This window comes from Amphiura filiformis, unplaced genomic scaffold, assembly GCF_039555335.1.
Source record: "Amphiura filiformis unplaced genomic scaffold, Afil_fr2py scaffold_164, whole genome shotgun sequence".
NCBI classification, from domain to species: Eukaryota; Metazoa; Echinodermata; class Ophiuroidea; order Amphilepidida; family Amphiuridae; genus Amphiura; species Amphiura filiformis.
In genome coordinates this window covers 90,002-109,139 of record NW_027305628.1, presented here as the reverse complement: position 1 = coordinate 109,139, position 19,138 = coordinate 90,002, and the positions used below count along the sequence as shown (strand labels likewise).

Genomic DNA, 19,138 nt, shown 5'->3' with positions numbered 1-19,138 from the left:
TGTTCACGAAATGAGACAATGGCGTGCTTTTTGTAAACCAGCATTCTTGAAAATGAGCAACATAATGATTGTTGACTTAACACGGTTTGGAAATAATTTCTTCATATTTTTGGTGTTATCTGTCGTTTACATATCCTTCCTAAAACACAAAAGTGCGACCCTCTTCAAACACCTAAATTAGCTAAAAATTTAGGACATGTTACAAAACTATATTGTCTAGAATTTTAGAAGAGTACTTTTAATATTGGCCGGTTATTTTTCACACAGCGACGTTAACTAGGCAATGTACTATTACCTATAACATTAACTAAAACACCAAAGTACGAATATTTCCAAACATCTAAATTAGCTAAAAATTTAGGACATGTTAAAAACTATATTTTCTAGAACTTTAGAAGAGTACTTTTAATATTGGCCGGTTATTTTTCACACAGCGACGTTAACTAGTCATATCCCCATTTGTAGAGGTCACGCGTCAATGGGAAAGAGCACTGTGTATTGTGTATAGGAAAACGGACAGTAACTGCAGTATGTTTAAAGCTCCTCTCACTTTCAAATTTTGTAGATTACAAGTGCATTTCAGTTTTACCGAACACTTATTGGTATCTAGGCTCAGTAAATATCACCTCAAACCTCAATAAATTTGATAATATCAGAATAATGTTATTTTACCCCCACAAAATCAAATTCAGTCTCCTTAAATCCGCCATTTTAGGCTTATTCACTACATTATGAGCCCCATAATGTAAACTAATGGAAAGCACATTTACTGTCAAACAATTATTTTACGCCATCTCCCAACACATCCCAATTAATATTTAGCCTGTGCGGTTTATGCAGACCCCTTCCAGACCAATCTTGGAATATTGCGGAAAAATAATATTCTATACTTAATGTCAAATCTGTACTTTGATCTCAGTTACGCTTGAACTTCCTCTAATCACAAGTACTGATGACCTAGCTCTAATTACAGTTATGTTGCACTACCTCTGATCACCAGTACCTGTGATCAGAGGTAGTTCACCAGTACCTGTGATCAGAGGTAGTTTAACAGTACCGGTGATCCGAGGTAGCTCAATATCCTCTGATCACAGGTACTGTTTTACAACCTTTGATCACATGTATTGATAACCTACCTCTGATTACAGTTATTGTTGAACTACCTCTGGTTATAGTTATTGTTGAACTACCTCTGATCACAGGAACTGTTGAACTACCTCTGATCACAGGAACTGTTGAACTACCACTGATCACATGTACTACTGAACTACCTCTGATCACAGGTACTCATGGTACTGGTGAACTACCTCTGATCATCACAGGTATTGTTGAACTACCTCCGATCACAGGTACTATTGAACTTCCTCTGATCACAGGTACTGGTGAAGTACCTCTGATCACAGGTACTGGTGAAGTACCTCTGATCACAGGTACTATTGAACTACAGGGTGTAAAAAAAAAAGAGGCCCCTCATTGCGCCCACTTTTTCTCCTATTTCTGACAAATTAATCAAATATATTTTGGTATATAAAAAACCTTGAGTCGTTAGCTTTAATAAACCAAAACAATTTTATCAATCGGTTCACAACTTTTGAAGATATGCTCTTTTAAAGAAATGTACCGTTTTTCACTCTGTCCACAGAGAAGGTTTGGCTACTTCAAAGATTGAAAAGGAGTACACATACCATGCATGAATATCAAACAGTCCTCAATGATAACTTTATAAAATAACTTTATTTATGGAATGGGCTTTACCAGTGGGTAATGGATTTTGTTAATAGTGTCATTAATTTGTGGGTAAAATAGATGCCGAATGGGACTTCTTTTGCTTTACTTTACTTACTTTTGTTTTATTATGTTTCTTACTTTGTTGTTTCTTGATTTCTTTTTTATTTACAACATAAGTCATTTCTCTTTTCCCCTAAAAGGCTGTTTGGTTTGTCTTTGGTTCTTCTGAACTGAGTTTACTGTGCTGCTCTGCCCTCTACCTGCATGACCTGGTTGCCTCCTTGGCGAATACAGGTTTCAGCCCTGGTCCTCATTGCATCAATTGCGTTACGTTCCATACTTTTGCGCCGGATACTTGCGAATGCATTCAGTAATACGTTTGCGAAGATCTTAGATTTTGCCACAAAGGAAAAAAGTGATGTGAGGTCTGGTGATCGTGCAGGCCACTCCACAGCATGAGCCATCCCAACCACTCTGTTTGCTATCCGTGGACAGAGTGAAAAACGGGTACTTTTATTCAAAAGAGCATATCTTCAAAAGTTGTCAGCCGATTGGAATAATTGTTTTGGTTTATTAAAGCTAACGATCAAAGGTTTCTTTACATACCAAAATATATTTAATCAACTTTTCAGAAATAGGAGAAAAAGAGGGCGCAATGAGGGGCCTCTTTTTTTGGGGACACCCTGTACCACTACCATTTTTGAAATGTTCGATCAGATATAAGGTCCGTTTGCACAAAATAAGTTAAACCAGGTTATACTTAGGGGTCCATTTAATCTTTTCTTTTCCTCCTTTACTCCTAGTAAAGTCCAAAACTCAAAAACTTCAGCTGTCTAATATAAAATTGGAATCATAAAACTAATCAACTGGACTCAGATTTAATACCTAATAAACTGGATGAATGACAACCTTCACAAACGTATCAGCTATATATCTAATAAAACGCTACATAATTTAATTATAAAGTCTGCACAAAAAGTAACGCAGCTGTTGTAAATACGCCTATACCTTCAGAACTAATCATTTTTTCCACAATATTTTTACACAGAAAGAAGGATGATTTATTAACTCGCATTTTTGATACCCTTTTTATCAAAGGTCGTTAAATATTAACAACACCGTAGTTAAAAAAAATACCGGAATTTAAAAGTTGCAGTTTACAGCGATCAATGGTTATTACGCAAGCATTCATATGGCACGTAAAACCCTCCAGTTATCTTCGCGCGCGCCGACTTCAAATCAATAGCTGCAACTTTTAAATTCGGGTATTTTCCTTCAAAAACACTGCTGTGTTGTTAATATTGAACGAAATTGGACAAATGGGGTATCAAAACGCTCGTAAATAAATCATCCTTTATGTTGATATATTGTGAACACAATTATTAGTTCTGACGCTATAGGCGTATTTATTACAGCTGCGTTACTTTTTGTGCAGTCTTTATTTGCCCTCAACAGGATCTGCAATATTATAGAATATGTAAATATCAAAAAGTTCCTTCTCCATAGAACTAATTTCCAAAGTTAGACCAGGTCTAAAGTTAGACCTGTTCTAAATTTATTTGTACATACAGACATTACGTTTACTGCCTTTAGATTTGATAAAACTACAATTAGTATTATAGGCCTACTAATAAACGCGCTGAACGTTTAAAAGGTAATACCCGTCTTTTTTTATCTACCAAAAAAACGTTTCAAAACGTAAAAAGGGGCCAAGTTTAAAAATTATTTCCTGTGTGGCTTTTCACCCTTTTTTAAACTTGGTCCCATTCAGTAAAGTAGTACCGTAATAACATGAAGAATTAGTCCTAATTTCTACATGCAACAATTAGGTTTAAGACTGTTCGAAAGCGGTGCAATATGACGTAGGCTATGTATCATCAAAAACATTTGAAGGTTTATGTTTCATTATATTGCGTGTTCATAAAGAGTAGTAGAGTATTATATATACTTAGCAAATTGACTGTCTGTCAACCTGCTACATATAGGCCCTACATCTGTACATAAGGCGCAGAATCGCACAAGACGATGAAGAATTTAACAAAGTGAGTATTTGCTATTTTGCTTAAATCAAAATACATTATAACGTCTTTACGGAAAAACTTCAATCAAGCACAAACATTAATTAATTTACTCTACAAAATGAACACTGGTAACTAAGAAAACAAACAAGTAGCCTAAAGATGACTTCGTATGGGTCTTTAGATTGAAATTGAAAAGGCGGGAATAATGAAACCGTCTTGGATCAGTGAATCAGCTCTAAAACCATTGAATAGGCTTCTTTGCAATTTTCATTTTTCGACCTCGTGTTACTTAAACATTCATATCTTTTCTCAGGAGTGTCGTAGGGTAGTAATTGAGGTGTCAAAATGCGCAGGGCAATCTCCCGCATGCGATTATTTAGCAAACGTACAAAATCACTAGCTAGATTTTTATAGTGGGTAAATTTCCCAACCATAAAGAAACTTATTTTGCGTAGTTTACACTGACGTTTCGTACAAAAGTACTTTATCAACGCGCCACTACAACGAGATTTCCCATATTCCGTCTGATCTTAGAGTCACTGGCCTTCTTAAACCCCAGGTTCAGATCACTAGCGATGGTTGAAGGAACAACATACTATATACCATTACGGCACCCTTGCTGGCCCCGATAGCATCGGACTTAATGTCCAATTTTCTGCATTCAAACTTTAATTTCCTTTTGGTCACGCCCTGCCCATTTCGTAGATCTTCATTCTCTTCATTATAGCAGTTTTTTGTATTAATTTCCTTTTCGAAAAATGTTTGCCAAAATATATTTGTAATTACGTTTTTAAAAACGTTTTCATGACCTTTATATGACCCGACATTTAAATGTTATTAAAACGTTTTATAAAATTTCTGTGTTTGCTGGGTGCAAATATTTTAACATAAAGTTATTTATGTGTTGACAAAATATTTGGCAAAATATGTTTGCAAAATAGTTTACAATAACATTTTGAACACATTTTAAAAATATTGTTGCAGTGTGTTTTCATACGAAACGTTTTAAAACGTTTTCATGACCTTTATATAACCCGACATTTAAATGTTATTAAAACATTTAAAAAACAGTTTAAGAACATTTCGGTGTTTGCTGGGTGCAAATATTTTAACATAAAAGTTATTTATGTGTTGACAAAATATTTGGCAAAATATGTTTGCAAAAATAGTTTACAATAACATTTTGAACACATTTTAAAAATATTGTTGCAGTGTGTTTTCATACAAAACGTTTTAAAACGTTTTCATGACCTTTATATAACCCGACATTTAAATGTTATTATAACATTAAAAAAAACAGTTTAAGAACATTTCTGTGTTTGCTGGGTGCAAATATTTTAACATGATGTTATTTAAGTATTTGGCAAAAAATGTTTGCAAAAATGGTTTACACTAACATTTTAAAAACATTTTTAAAATATTGTTGTAGTGTGCTTTCATACAAAACGTTTTAAAATGTTTTCATGACCTTTATATAACCCGACATTTTAATGTTATTAAAACGTTTTTACCTAAAGCCAAAATATAACGTATTTAATAAAACGTTTTTGTGTTTGCTGGGTTAAGATAAGGTGTATACTGGCATCTGTTGTCTGCAAACCATTTCAAAATTGCTTCCAAATTGCTAAGGAGCCGTGTACATTTTTAAAATTCTGTGGGATTGTGGCATCGTATAGTAAATGTCAGTGCCAAATATGGTTATGTCGTATTTATGAACAAAGTTAATTATAACATTCAATTCAGATAAACCTTTGTTTATATGCATCTGTTATAATATATTGTGGAGACAGTGCTACTCATTTCAGTATTTTAATATCATTCATTTGACAAAAAATCATTTTAAAAACTAGAAAATGGTTTGTTCTATAAAGTACATGGAGATTTGTAAAATATTTCAATCGTGAACCTACTACGCTGATTGCCTAAGTAATTTTTTTGTAACTTTGAGAACAAAGTACAAAATATGGTTCAAGCATCGAGCTACTATTATAGATTGATGGTTCAAGCATGCATTTAAATATATTTATTCACCAATCTTAGCATAAGAACAAATGATAATGATACAAATTTAATTTAATTTAATTTAATTTAATTTAATTTAATTTAATTTAATTTAATTTAATTTAATTTAATTTAATTTAATTTAATTTAATTTATTATCCCAAATAATACGGGTTACCACGTAACTGATGCATGCTTATATATTTCAGATTTTATTGACATTCATCTTACAACAAGATATGGTCAAAACATATATAATAATACGATATATATAATACAAATAAAGTACAAGAACAATACAGTTTACAACTATAAAGAATATAATATAAATTAACTAAGCATAGGCCTATTATTTAAATCCCGTTTTTCAAATGTAGTATAAATGAAATTGGCAACTGCATTGAATTGTTTGTAACAAAAATATCATCTATTAACGTCATAAATCTATTACGGATATCGTTATATAAGGAACATTTCATAATGAAATTAAATTCGTCCTCAATTTCATTGAGATTACAATATTTACAAATTCTCCGTTCTAGAGGCAATTTAGGTGAAACATATCTATCCATTTCAATCCTTAATTTATGACGACTAATTCTTAGTTTACAAAAAGTAGATCTATGCCTACGTTTTAATAATGTAACATAATTTTCTGATGAAAATGAACGTTTGAATTGACAATAAGTGCGAAGTTTGGTCTGATGGTTTTTTACATCATTTAACCATGAATTATTATAAACAGTTTTTAGACTATCTACAATGAATGTGTTAAAATTAGTCTTCTTAATCATGGTAGGTCTATTCCATATGTCATATTTATCAATCAGTTTCAAAACATTCATAATGCCGGTGGACCAAGAAAAGGTGTTTAGTTTCCTGTTATCAATCAGAGCCTTTGTTACAAGAGAGGTTGAACCTAACATGCAGTTTAAATTAAGTTTCCACCAATATTTTATATATATAAACCACATTTTGTACTTTGTTCTCGAAAAAATCTTATGGGCGATTCCATGCAAACATGAAAAATGCTCAGAACTTTGGTGCTACAATGACAAATCAGAGAAGATGTAATTCATTCCAGAATCGACATCCTCAGATATTATAACTGCAAGTTTTACATCGATCGATCGATCGATCGATCAGGGTAGATAGTTCAACCTTAATCAATTGATCATGCTATTTAAATAACAAAAGGCGTGTATAACAGAAGTCGTAATGAAAGTCAAGTAGGATCACATGAATCATCAATACATACATGATGTTGTCAAGCGGCCATAAGTAGGCATATTATCATATAGCAGGCTGCACCAGAAAAACCGTGTAGGCCTACGGTAGTATTCGAAACTGAACTTGAACTACCAGAGTGCAGTCAGCTTTTCTGCTCTTAGTTATTGCGGGAATTTGGTATATATGTACGTGAACATGTACGTTGATCGTGAGTAGAATCCATTGGTCAAGACTCGGGAGTTATTTCGATAAACCACGGTGCGGTGCAGTGAGCATGGTGAGTAACTTACATTGGCTAAAACCAAATATTATAAAACCCGAGTGTAAAACATTACACTTGAATACATTTTATGTGTACGATCCATGTTTTGGACCGTATCCACATGGAGGTATTCATATACCTCCATGGTATCCATGTTCGATGTTTTTGTTAGGGGGGGGGTGGCTATATCTGTTTTCAAATTTACGGATAATGTAAAAACATGTGAATTTTAAGATATACCAATTGATGGTGACACATTAGTGAAGATGAATAAGATTATAATTATACTAAGCCGGATCCAGTTTTTATATGTTCGATCAGAAAAGATGTAAATCCATCTTCTCTGGTTTGATGCTGTGTCTGGTTTGTGACACAACACGAACACCTTCTCTCGGATAGTAGTTGCACACTATTTTTTCTGTCACAAGACAGACACCTCAGACATATCGAATTGCATTCTGAATACGAGGGATGTTCTGGTATAAAATATTTGATATTTTGAAATTCGCGATATAATACAAATTTTATAGCAAATTATTCAAAATTGATATTTTTGATATTTAATAGTCCTCTTATAAATTAAAATTTTGAATAAATTATTAACTTTATAAATCTAATGATATATACTGAAAGTGTATGAAGCTGGGAGGAAAATCCGATGATCATTTAAAAAGTTTGATCATTGAAGATACACATTTTTCCCAAAAAAGACCTTTTTTGTATAAAGTTTTCATAAAGCATCGTTTTGGGTTTTTTTAATCTAACAAATTCCTGAAATTGAGGCGAAATAATCGATATTTCTATTGTGGCTTGCAGAATCATTAATTCATCCATGGGGGAAAATCCCTTCATTAACCACTCTGAACGCTGGTCAACTGATACCTATTGTTGTACAGGCTCACTCAGTCATTTAATTTAATTTAATTTAATTTAACGAACGAATTTGGTGTTGAAATGAGCAAAATTTTGAGTTATATCTTTCCAATGTAAAATTAATTTTCTCGGCTAAATTAAAAGCAATGATTTTCTTCTTTTTTTTCAGTAAATGTCAGGAGAAAACTAAAATACTTGATGCTGTATTTGTTTTTCAAATCCTAGTGTTTAAACTTAAGGCCTTTTTTGGATCAACCTTTTAGCTTTTCAAAGTAATATAGTTCGCTAAAGGATTTTCTCAACTTTCTAACGCACATCACCGTGAGTGATATATTATAATTTTATCAGAATTTCAATTTAGATTTCACCATTTGTTACTGCCGGCTGAAATTTTTTAAATCGATATCCCTGGGTGCCATAAGAAGATTGTTGCATAGCTACTGTGTTGCCAGAACTTCAAAACGGCAAAGAAATTCCCAGGCCTAATATGACACTGACCATGTTGACCCGCACGATGAGGATATTTCATCACATAAGTGATAACTATTCATTTCATCGTCACCGTGAACATCGGACCAAAACAACAATCTTACACGCAATTGGACAATATTTTAAACAAAAGTTTACAAAACATTGCGCTGTAGGCCTATGTTTTCTCAAGCAAACTGTTTGGAACTCACTCCCATATAACCTTCGTAACATCCCCAGACTTTCGTTATTTAAACGCCGGCTTAAACCCCATTTCTGTAAATTGATTGTTTTTATGTTTGTTTGTTATTTTCGTGTTTTTATGGGTGAGGTGCCTTTTGTTTGTGTTTATTTGAAACTGCTTTTGAAATCCCACCGAAAGTCATGATGAAGCAGCCAAAACAATACAAGGTTTTTAAACATTGAAGTTTATAAAAAAAAACCTTTAGACATGTTAAATAATATTTGTGGCAACAATGAGCCTTGCATTGAAAGTCATGCTTAAAACTTGTTGAGTACCACCCCAAAGTTTCCCTACATACACAGCCCACTATACCCACCCCACACACCCCTGCACAACACCCCACCCCCACAGGCCTACATATATTACATACCGATACATAATTATTAAAAATTTATACAGCGCGACAAGCTATATACACTTAGAATCAATGTATAGCGCTAAATGATGACAAATAGGCATACATGTCAAATTTAAAAAACAAAACAAAAACACAAGTACATGTACCAAGTCTGGAGAGTGTAATGAAAAATATCCAAAATTCACCTAATTTACCAGAGCACTTGAATGGAAGATTTGGGCTACAAAATCGCTAGTCGGGTAATCCTTGCTTTCATTAGGGACCTGGATTACAACAATGGAATTATCGACTATTTCTGCTGCTTGCTTTCGAGATAAAGTACTGAGTTTGACATTTTAGGAGCATGATGTGAAAAATGGTAATTCTGAAAAAAAACTATATAATAGATACAGGGTGTATCAAAATGATTGGTACCCATCAATTTTGATGTTTCTTGAAAAGCCTGCCTCTTCAAAATACAACGTTGGATACTCTTGAAATGTCCAGAATGTATAGTTTATAACTTGTTTTACAATTAATCTACAAATTATTGGATCTTATGTTGAATTTTGATGCGTCAGGCTCATCCATTACCGATGAAAATTGATGGGTACCAAATCATTTTGATACAGCTTGTAGACCCACACGATGTGCCTTACAGAGGGGAAATGTCTTTCTTTAGCAAACTATATCAGTTTCAAATACAAAAACGGACGAAGATAAGGCAAAAAAAAATCAAAAAACTTGCCCTAAAAGACACAATTTCATTAAAAAATGTATATCCAAGCACTATGTTTTTAACTGACATTACGGAAGAAAAGAAAATATTGCCCGAGAAAATTAATTTCATAGCAAAAAGGTGTATCTCTGAATTGTGCTGATTTTAACATGTATCGATCGACTTTTAGCACGACTATGCATAACAACAGAATTTTTGACCAGCGTTCAGAGCTACAAAGTTCATCAAAAATAGGTTCACGGGCCTGTTAAAATCGAAAATCTTACACTAGAAGACTAAATTTCACGCCTAAGTTTAACACCAGGATTTGGAAAAAATACACAGTATAAAGCATTATGGTTTTGTTCTGATATTTACTGAAAAAATGAAAATTATTACTTGTAATTTGACCAAGAAAATTAGTTTTAACGTGAAAATGTGTAACTCTAAATTTTGCTCATTTCAACACAGAATTCGATCGCTTCTCCCGTCGCTTCTATGGCCTGATTAAATGACAGAGAGTGCCTTGTACAATAATAGCCAGCAGGAGGCTTTCGTTCTATGTGATTACACTCTCAGAACATTGGTTAAAAATTTTAACCAACTTGGTTAAAATTTTAATCAACCATGTATTTACAGGTGAACAGCCCAACAGTTGGTTATATTGTTAACCAACCTGGGTTGGTTAACAATATAACCACAGGTTGGTTAAAAACATTGACCAACTACTGGTTAACATTACGGTAACCAACCAGTTGGGTAAAGCATGTTGGGCAAAATGGGCAAAATATAACCAATAGTTGGTTAAACACTATGAATGGGAAGTTCATTTCATTGTTCATATTTTAACCAATTGGAGACATTTGAAGGTAGGAAATTATATTATAAACATTTTATCGGGTATAACACTTAGTTTAAGTGTGTGCGAGGCCAGACTGTGAGCACTTAAGCTTACCGGTTGTGGTGGTAGTTGTCGTCGATAAAGCATCGTAAGTCTTGCTCACAGTCTCGGCCTCGCACACACTTAAACTAAGTGTTATACCCGATAAAATGATATACTTTATAATATAATTTCCTACCTTCAAATGTCTCCAACAGATCTTGAAGACCCCGATCCACAGCTTTGCAGCAAGCCACTCATATCGGCCATCTTGTTTTCTGAAATGAATTTTTGCCCAACACAATGACCAATCACAGTTCGCAAAGGAACACCATGTGACCATGGTTGGGCAAAACCATACCTTGCCCAACTTAATTGGCGGGAAAAGGATGTTGTTTTACCAAGGGTTTACCAACTTTTAACCAACATTGTGTAAATACCATATTGACAGGTTTGACCAATCATGTATTAAACTGTATTTTGCCCAACTTCAAGAATCTTAACTATTGTTGGGCATTTTTTAACCAACTGTTTTCTGCCCATTCATTTTTTATCCAATGTTCTGAGAGTGTAGGTCACACATACCTCTTTTCATTTTGTTAAATATTTTGCGATTTTATTTCAAAAAAGTGAAAATGTTGTGTAAATATTCTTCAGGAGCCCGTTGATTTGATCCTATCATCTTTTGCTATACACCAATCCGAGAAGCGTTTACTGTATTTGGCCCTCTATTGACGGCAACACAGATGTACCAGAGCGGGAGATTTAATTCGTAATTCAATACGCATGATTGTGTATTGAATATCACTGTTGTGTACAATTCCGGGTACAATACTATATAGCACAAAATAAATAATGGATGGAACCCCCGACCTCGGGACACCGCAGTTTTACATCGGGGACACCGCAGTAATGGCGAAGTCGGATAGGTGTATAATTCATGTACACTAATCTATGTCAAAGAGGTCAAATGAGATGATATACCACAATTGAATCGCACACGTGACTCCACTCTTCCTTCCCATAATGCAACCTCCCTGGTCGAATATTCAATACATCAAGTAGGCCTACAGTTATAATTTTTATCTGCTTATGAATGTTTGTTAACGAAAGACGTACGACTTTTATCGGTAGATCTGTCGGATTTGACGTTGAATATAATCGATTGTTAGTCAACAAACATTCTCCAGACTTAATCTAAATGAATGAAATAAATCCAGCTTGTTTGACATTTTCGATAGGTAGATAGTAATTCTTTCGCTAATCGTATGCACTTTTTGCTTGTTTCAGACAATGGCAAATAGACGTCCACGTGAGTGGGACTACTTAATGCCGCATGTATGCAAGTATTGCGGGCAGAGATTTTACAACAAAGTGTTACGATATTTATCTCATAAAAGACACCATGAAATGGGAATTCGTCCTTACTGGTATGACTACAAGAGCAAAACCAGAAACATGACGTCCATGGTTAAAAATGCAAAGGAAGGTTTCACTATTTCTAGACTCAAGACGAGATGCGAAAAACAGCTACATGATAGGCAGTGTAAACTGATTCATGGTAAACGTATCAATCGACCAAGGAATTACTACAAACCTACAAAGTCTTCTGCCGCATCAGGGGAATCGTCTACGAAAATGGATACAGGATTAAACAAGGAAAAACATCTTAAATGTATATTTTGTAACAAATGTTGCACAACTTCAGGTGATTTGAAGAACCATGAACGCATTCATACTAAAGAGAAGCCTTTTAAGTGTACGTTTTGTAACAAAGGCTTCACAACGTCAGGTAGTTTGAAGGTCCATGAACGTATACATACTGGAGAGAAACTATTTAGGTGTACATTTTGTAACAAAGGCTTTACAACGTCAATTAACTTAAAGACACATGCACGTATACACACTAAGGAGAAGCTTTTTAGATGTTTATTTTGTAACAAAGGCTTCACACAGTCAGGTAATTTAAAGACACATGAGGGTATTCATTCTAAAGAGAAGCCTTTTAAGTGTTCGTTTTGTAACAAATGCTTCACACAGTCAGGTAATTTAAAGACACATGAGCGTATTCATTCCAAAGAGAAGCCTTTTAAGTGTTCATTTTGTAACAAAGGCTTCACAACATTAGGTAATTTAAAGACACATGGGCGTATTCATTCTAAAGAGAAGCCTTTTAAGTGTTCGTTTTGTAACAAAGGCTTCACAACATCTGGTAGTTTGAAGGTCCATGAACGAATACATACTGGAGAGAAACCATTTAGGTGTACATTTTGTAACAAAGGCTTCACCACGTCAGGTGACTTGAAGAGTCATGAACGAATACACACTGGAGAGAATCCTTTTAAATGTACATTTTGTAATAAAGGATTCACGCAGTCAACTCACTTGAAGAGACATGAACGAATACATACTGAAGAGAAACCATTTAGGTGTACATTTTGTAACAAAGGCTTTACAACGTCAATTAGTTTAAAGACACATGCACGTATACGCACTAAGGAGAAGCTATTTAGCTGTTTATTTTGTAACAAAGGCTTCACCCAGTCAGGTAATTTGAAGACACATGAGGGTATTCATTCTAAAGAGAAGCCTTTTAAGTGTATGTTTTGTAACAAAGTCTTTACAACATCAGGTTTTTTGAAGGTCCATGAACGAATACATACTGGTGAGAAGCCTTTTAGATGTCCATTTTGTAACAAATGCTTCACACAGTCGGGTGAATTGAAGACACATGAACGAATACATACTGGAGAGAAGCCTTTTATATGTACATTTTGCAACAAAGGCTTCACACAGTCAGGTCACTTGAAGAGACATGAACGAATACATACTGGAGAGAAGCCTTTTAGATGTCAATTTTGTAACAAAGGCTTCACAACGTCAGGTAATTTGAAAAAGCATGAACGTATGCATACTGGAGAGAAGCCTTTTAAATGTGCATTTTGTAACAAAGACTTTAAAGAATCAGGTCAATTGAAAAGACATGAAGGTGTACATACCAAAGAGAAGTCGTTTAAATATTGATTTTGTAATCAAAGTTGTACACACTAAGACAATTTGAAGGCACGTGAACATGTTCACACTAACAAAAAAACTTTCAGCATGTGGGTCAGTGCAGATCATGGTAACAAATACTTCACACAGTTAGGTATCTTGAAAGCACATAAACGTTTTCATACCAACGAGAAGCATTTTAGCTGTCAATTCTGAACCAAGATTTCACACAGGTTACATGAACATGAACGTATATCCACACCAATGATAAACCTTATCGGGTATACATTTTGTAATAAAGTCTTCACAAAGTCATGTCATTTGAAAAAGCATGAAAGTATGAATGTGCTGATCACCCTCTGGTTACAGCTACTGCTGAATGTTCTACCTCTGATCACAGTTACTGAACTACTGCTGATCACAGGTACTGATGACATAATCTCTGATTACAGTTATTGTTGCACTACCTCTGATCAGTTATTATTACTGTGATTTGCACTAACTCTCATATCAAAGATACTCTGGTCTCTACTGTTGACCCACCTCTGATCACAGGTACTTACAATGTATGAACTATCTCTTAATCACAGTCACTGTTGAACTACCTCTTAATCACAGTCACTGTTGAACTACCTCTTAATCACAGTCACTGTTGAACTACCTGTTATATCACAGTTAATGTTGAACTACCTTTGATCACAGGTACCGATAAACTACCTCTTATATCACAGTTAATGTTACACTTCCTCCGGTTACAAAATTGTTGACCTACATGTGAACACGAGTACTAAAGAACTTTCTCTGATCATAGGTACTGATGTACTACCTCTGATCACAGTTACTGTTGAACTACCTCTGATCACAGTTACTGTTGAACTACCTCTGAGCACAGGTACTGTTGAACTACCTCTGATCACAGTTTTTGTTGAACTACTTTTTATCACAGGTATACTTTTGATCTACCTCTGATCACAGTATTTTTATTGCTTCGTATAATGCTTAGGCCTACTATATTTTGTAACGAAAATGGAAAGAGGCGGCCAGATGTATATTTACCAACCCGATTCATAGGTTTCTTTTAAACATAAATTAGTCCGAATTGTTTTCACTGAGAGTCCTTGGAGCACAAACCTGTTGAGAGTGCTTTTTCAAATCAGCCACTTGCAAACTGAACTATGAGCATAATTGCCATGGGTAACGGACATTTCTGAAATCGACTGCTCAGTGCCAGACGTGCGTGTACGTGCAATAGTTGCCCTGTGAACATTTGGCAATTTGCACACAGTATACTGTACTCCTTTGGCGGCTATTGCATTTACCCACTTTTGGCACTAAATAGTCGAAATATCTGATCAGACTTTTTATTAAGCAACGGCACCGCTACGTTTCTGAAATGACAAATGCATTGCAGTCATACAATGCTTATAGTCCAGTGTCCAAGACAGCGACCGAAAAAAATATTAATGTCCTCTAAGCAGCCGTTATGTATCTGGTGAAATGAAGCTGTTTGATGTTTACTATTTGGTATGTTAACTCTAATATTAAACTTATTTTTCTATAAATTAATTTAAAAACAATTATTTTGGAGCTTGGAATAAAAATTGTAATTTTATCTATTCAATCATTCAAAGTTCTTATATCTTGCACACGTCGTTAAAGAAGTAAAACAAACCTCAAGTTTACAAGCCATTATTCCATTTCTGACTTAAAATTTTTAAAAATAATATCATTCACCAGCATTCTGTCGAACTTTTAAAATTAAAAGCTGTTTCAGGCTTATTACGGGGGTAAAATTGCGGCAACATTTTATTTCGAATAATACAAATAATAACATGAATAAGGGCGAATCCCTCTTATCATATTGTCGCATACCAAGTATAATAGTTTGAAATATGTGTCGCAAATTAAAAGCTGTTTCAGGCTTATGACAGGGGTAATATTGCGGCAACAGTTTGTTTCTAATAATAAATGTAATAAGGGTGAATCGTTCTTTTATCATGTTGTCACATACCATTGTTCTCCCTTCGTCACATTACGTCATTTGTGAATTTGCATTAAAGAAAAGATGATACGAGTTCAGTGTGTTGATTTTAAAACGTGTACTTGAAATCGAATTGTTACTAAAGACTGCACAAAAAGTTACGCAGCTGTTATATATACGCATATAGCGTCAGAACTAATAATTTTGTTCACAATATTTCAATATAGAATGAAGGATGATTTATTTACACGCATTTTGATACTCCAATTTCGTTCAATATTAACAACGTAGCAGTGTTTTAAAAGAAAAATACCCAAATCTAAAGGTTGCCGCTATTTGTATTGATTTGAAGTCAGCGCGAAGATAAATTGAGAGTTACGTGCCACAATTCTTGCGTAATGACCATTGATTACTGTAAACTGCAACTTTTAAATTCGGTGTTTTTCTTTAAAAGCACTAACTATGTTGTTAATATTGAACGACATCAGACAAGTGGGGTATCAAAATACGCGTAAATAAATCACCCTTTGTTCTATGTAGAATTATTGTGGAAACAATAATTAGTTCTGAAGCTATAGGCTTATTTATAACAGTTGCGTTACCTTTTTTTCAGACTTTATATTTGTCACATCACCACATGAATCCACATTCTATACATCATGTACTTCCAACATCACGTCGTCAAGGCAAACTTTTTTCTATTAAAACAAACGACCTAAAGATGTGGAATATAAAAGAATAATTTAGTAAATAATCTGGTTTTGATTTGTAGATTTTTATGAACGTATAATTACGAGGGTCATTCAAAAAGTTCTACCTCCATCATCACATCTCTGTTATCTTACGTGCCAGGATATTGCAATTATCCATCTCTTAAATCTCAGCTACAAACTATAAGATAGCCCCTTCGGACACGAAGGAAGCCTGGCTCGATCAAAAAAATATTTTTTATGCTTATTATAACTATTTTGAAGAGTAATTTGTGAATAACTAAAAAAAACTAAAATTACCTCATCAATTATGCAAATTAAGGCATATGTACAATTGTACACTTATGACTAAGTAATGGCAGTAAAACTTGGTAACATTTCATTTGTGAAGCAACAAACTTTAACCCTTTGTTTCTTTTTCATGTTGTCTTCATACGTCCGTATCTGTGGACTCTTAACTGTCATTAATTTCGTATAAAATGCTAATAAACAGTTCTTGTCTTTGGAGAGATCGAGAAAGACATCACACTTAATAAACTTGATTTCTGAGACTAATTTTGTTACTCCACTCTTCACGATCCATTTTCGGTCCCATCACCGACCAGTTACTCCTAACAATCTCTGTAATAATAGGCCTACAGAGTGGTTTTGCCAAAAAATGTATCCAGAGCTGAAGGTATAAACTGAATGGAAGTATTAACAAAAGAGTTAAAAATTATTTATAATGATGTAGAAAGTATACTAAATAACTCCTATATATTGATAAGATTAGTCCCACTGTACTGTGTACAACTGAACACAATATATTTACAAGGTGAGACACACTGTGTACAATTGTACACACCATTTAAAAAAATTCTACACCACATATGTTTGAAGCATTTGATCAAAAATAGTGTTCCATGTTTTCTACAGGTCTTACACTAACCCCATGACTAGAATTTAGCTTGTCCACAATGATATTTCATATAAAATTAAAAAGGGAAAGTACATGTCTTCTGGCAACGTGCTGTAGTGGGTGATGCCCTCTTAGATTATGAAACGTGACATTCAGTTAGGCGAGGGCGCTCTGCACTGGAGGATAGCATATCAATACACAATTGTGCACATGGTATTTGTTTGCAGTAATACGTTTCCCCTGGTATACAGGGAGCAATAGAAGTCCATGTGTACAATTGAATACATGAATACAAAACCCACCCAAGTCCATGGGACGTGATTTTGAGAGAAAAACCTGTGTATCCTTCACTTATATTTACCTGGTCAATATGGTAAGTTTTACTTGCAAATGAGTGGGTTAAACTGTATTAAGTATGACGATTAGCATTTTCAGGGACTTCGTGGGGTTCATTTTAAATTCTGGACTTGGGTGTTTTTTGAATCATATACAAAGAAAACAATGTTGGAATGAGATTACCACTAGTAAGATAATACAAAATAAAGCACACAGGTATGTATAATGTTGATAAACATTCTGCCATGTAATATAAACCACAAACTTTCCTGTATTAAACCCATTTTTTTGTTCAAAAGTCACTCTCCAGCAATGAATGTGTTACAAACGGACTTTTATACATACTGGATTTCAATCCATGTGTTACAAGACACAAATCATGGACTTGGGTGGTTCCTCCATACATGCTATTTTTCACATGCTCAATAGACACAGAGGATGAATTTGAGTTGTTTTTTCATACATATGACATGCCTATGTATAGCAACAATTTCCCATGCTTAACTCAATTTGGCCACAGTATGGACTGGGTGGGTTTTGTATTCGTATATTCAATTGTACACAGTAGGTACGAAGGGGTATATGTACGATTATCCAACTGCTTACTCAGGATAAATATTTTATTCATATTTGAGGTCCCTGACTTGCCTTGGGACTTCAAAAAGCTTCAAAACAAAATAAAACACGTTTTATAATGAGAAGAAAACATCGAAGGGTTCAACAGGAATATCAAACACAAAACATGAAATGCAAATTAAAAATGCACACTGAATGTTTTGTTTTATTAACCTGTTTATCGCAATCAATGAAATGAAAACGGAAAAACTGTAATCGATATCAACATTACTCTTCATCACAAACCAGGAAGCAAAATCGTTTATTTTTTCTTGAATATTAAGCACTACTTGTATGACGATCCAGAGTATGTTTAACCTACAAAAAAATTATTTTAACTTACATAAGAGTTTTAGAATACGTTATTATAAAGATAAACAGAAAAAGATTTTGATTTAAACTTTTGATCCAAACACAAGGAAATAATTCCTACCTCAAAATTTTCAGATGGTACTCCATCTTTCATCAGCGAGTGAGTGACTGTATCAGGTCGAGATTTTCTTGACCTTTGACCTGATAACAGACTCGTAGACTCCTGAAAGCTTGAACCGGCCCCCATCTTTGTTGAGAGATGGTTGGTTGGCTTTGATGTGAACTGCTTCTTTGAAAGATGAAAGATTGAGTACCATCTGAAAATTCGGAGGTAGGAATTATTTCATTGTGTTTGGATCAAAAGTTTAAATCAAAATCATGATTTATACCAACACAGATGAACTTTCATGAACATAAACAGAGAAAGTATGACTGGCGGCAATTCACTTATGGCTGGCGGCTGTCTGTTTTCACTCTATACACAGGCTTTATACACACTCTGAATGAAGTGCTTTGAATGTATGTACTGT

At 34.2% G+C, this 19,138-nt stretch overlaps 1 protein-coding gene across 1 annotated transcript in view; it reads left to right on the top strand.

Annotated features, from left to right (window-relative positions):
• LOC140145182 (uncharacterized) overlaps positions 1-14,671 on the top strand; it is a 42,242-nt gene extending 27,571 nt beyond the window's left edge. Inside the window, exons 5-7 of the mRNA XM_072166956.1 lie at positions 1,230-1,376; positions 7,175-7,257; positions 12,053-14,671. Coding sequence (XP_072023057.1) covers positions 1,230-1,376; positions 7,175-7,257; positions 12,053-13,786 — 1,964 coding nt within the window. The 3' untranslated portion in view covers positions 13,787-14,671. The remainder of the gene's footprint in view (positions 1-1,229; positions 1,377-7,174; positions 7,258-12,052) is intronic.
• Positions 14,672-19,138: the final 4,467 nt, after the last annotated feature.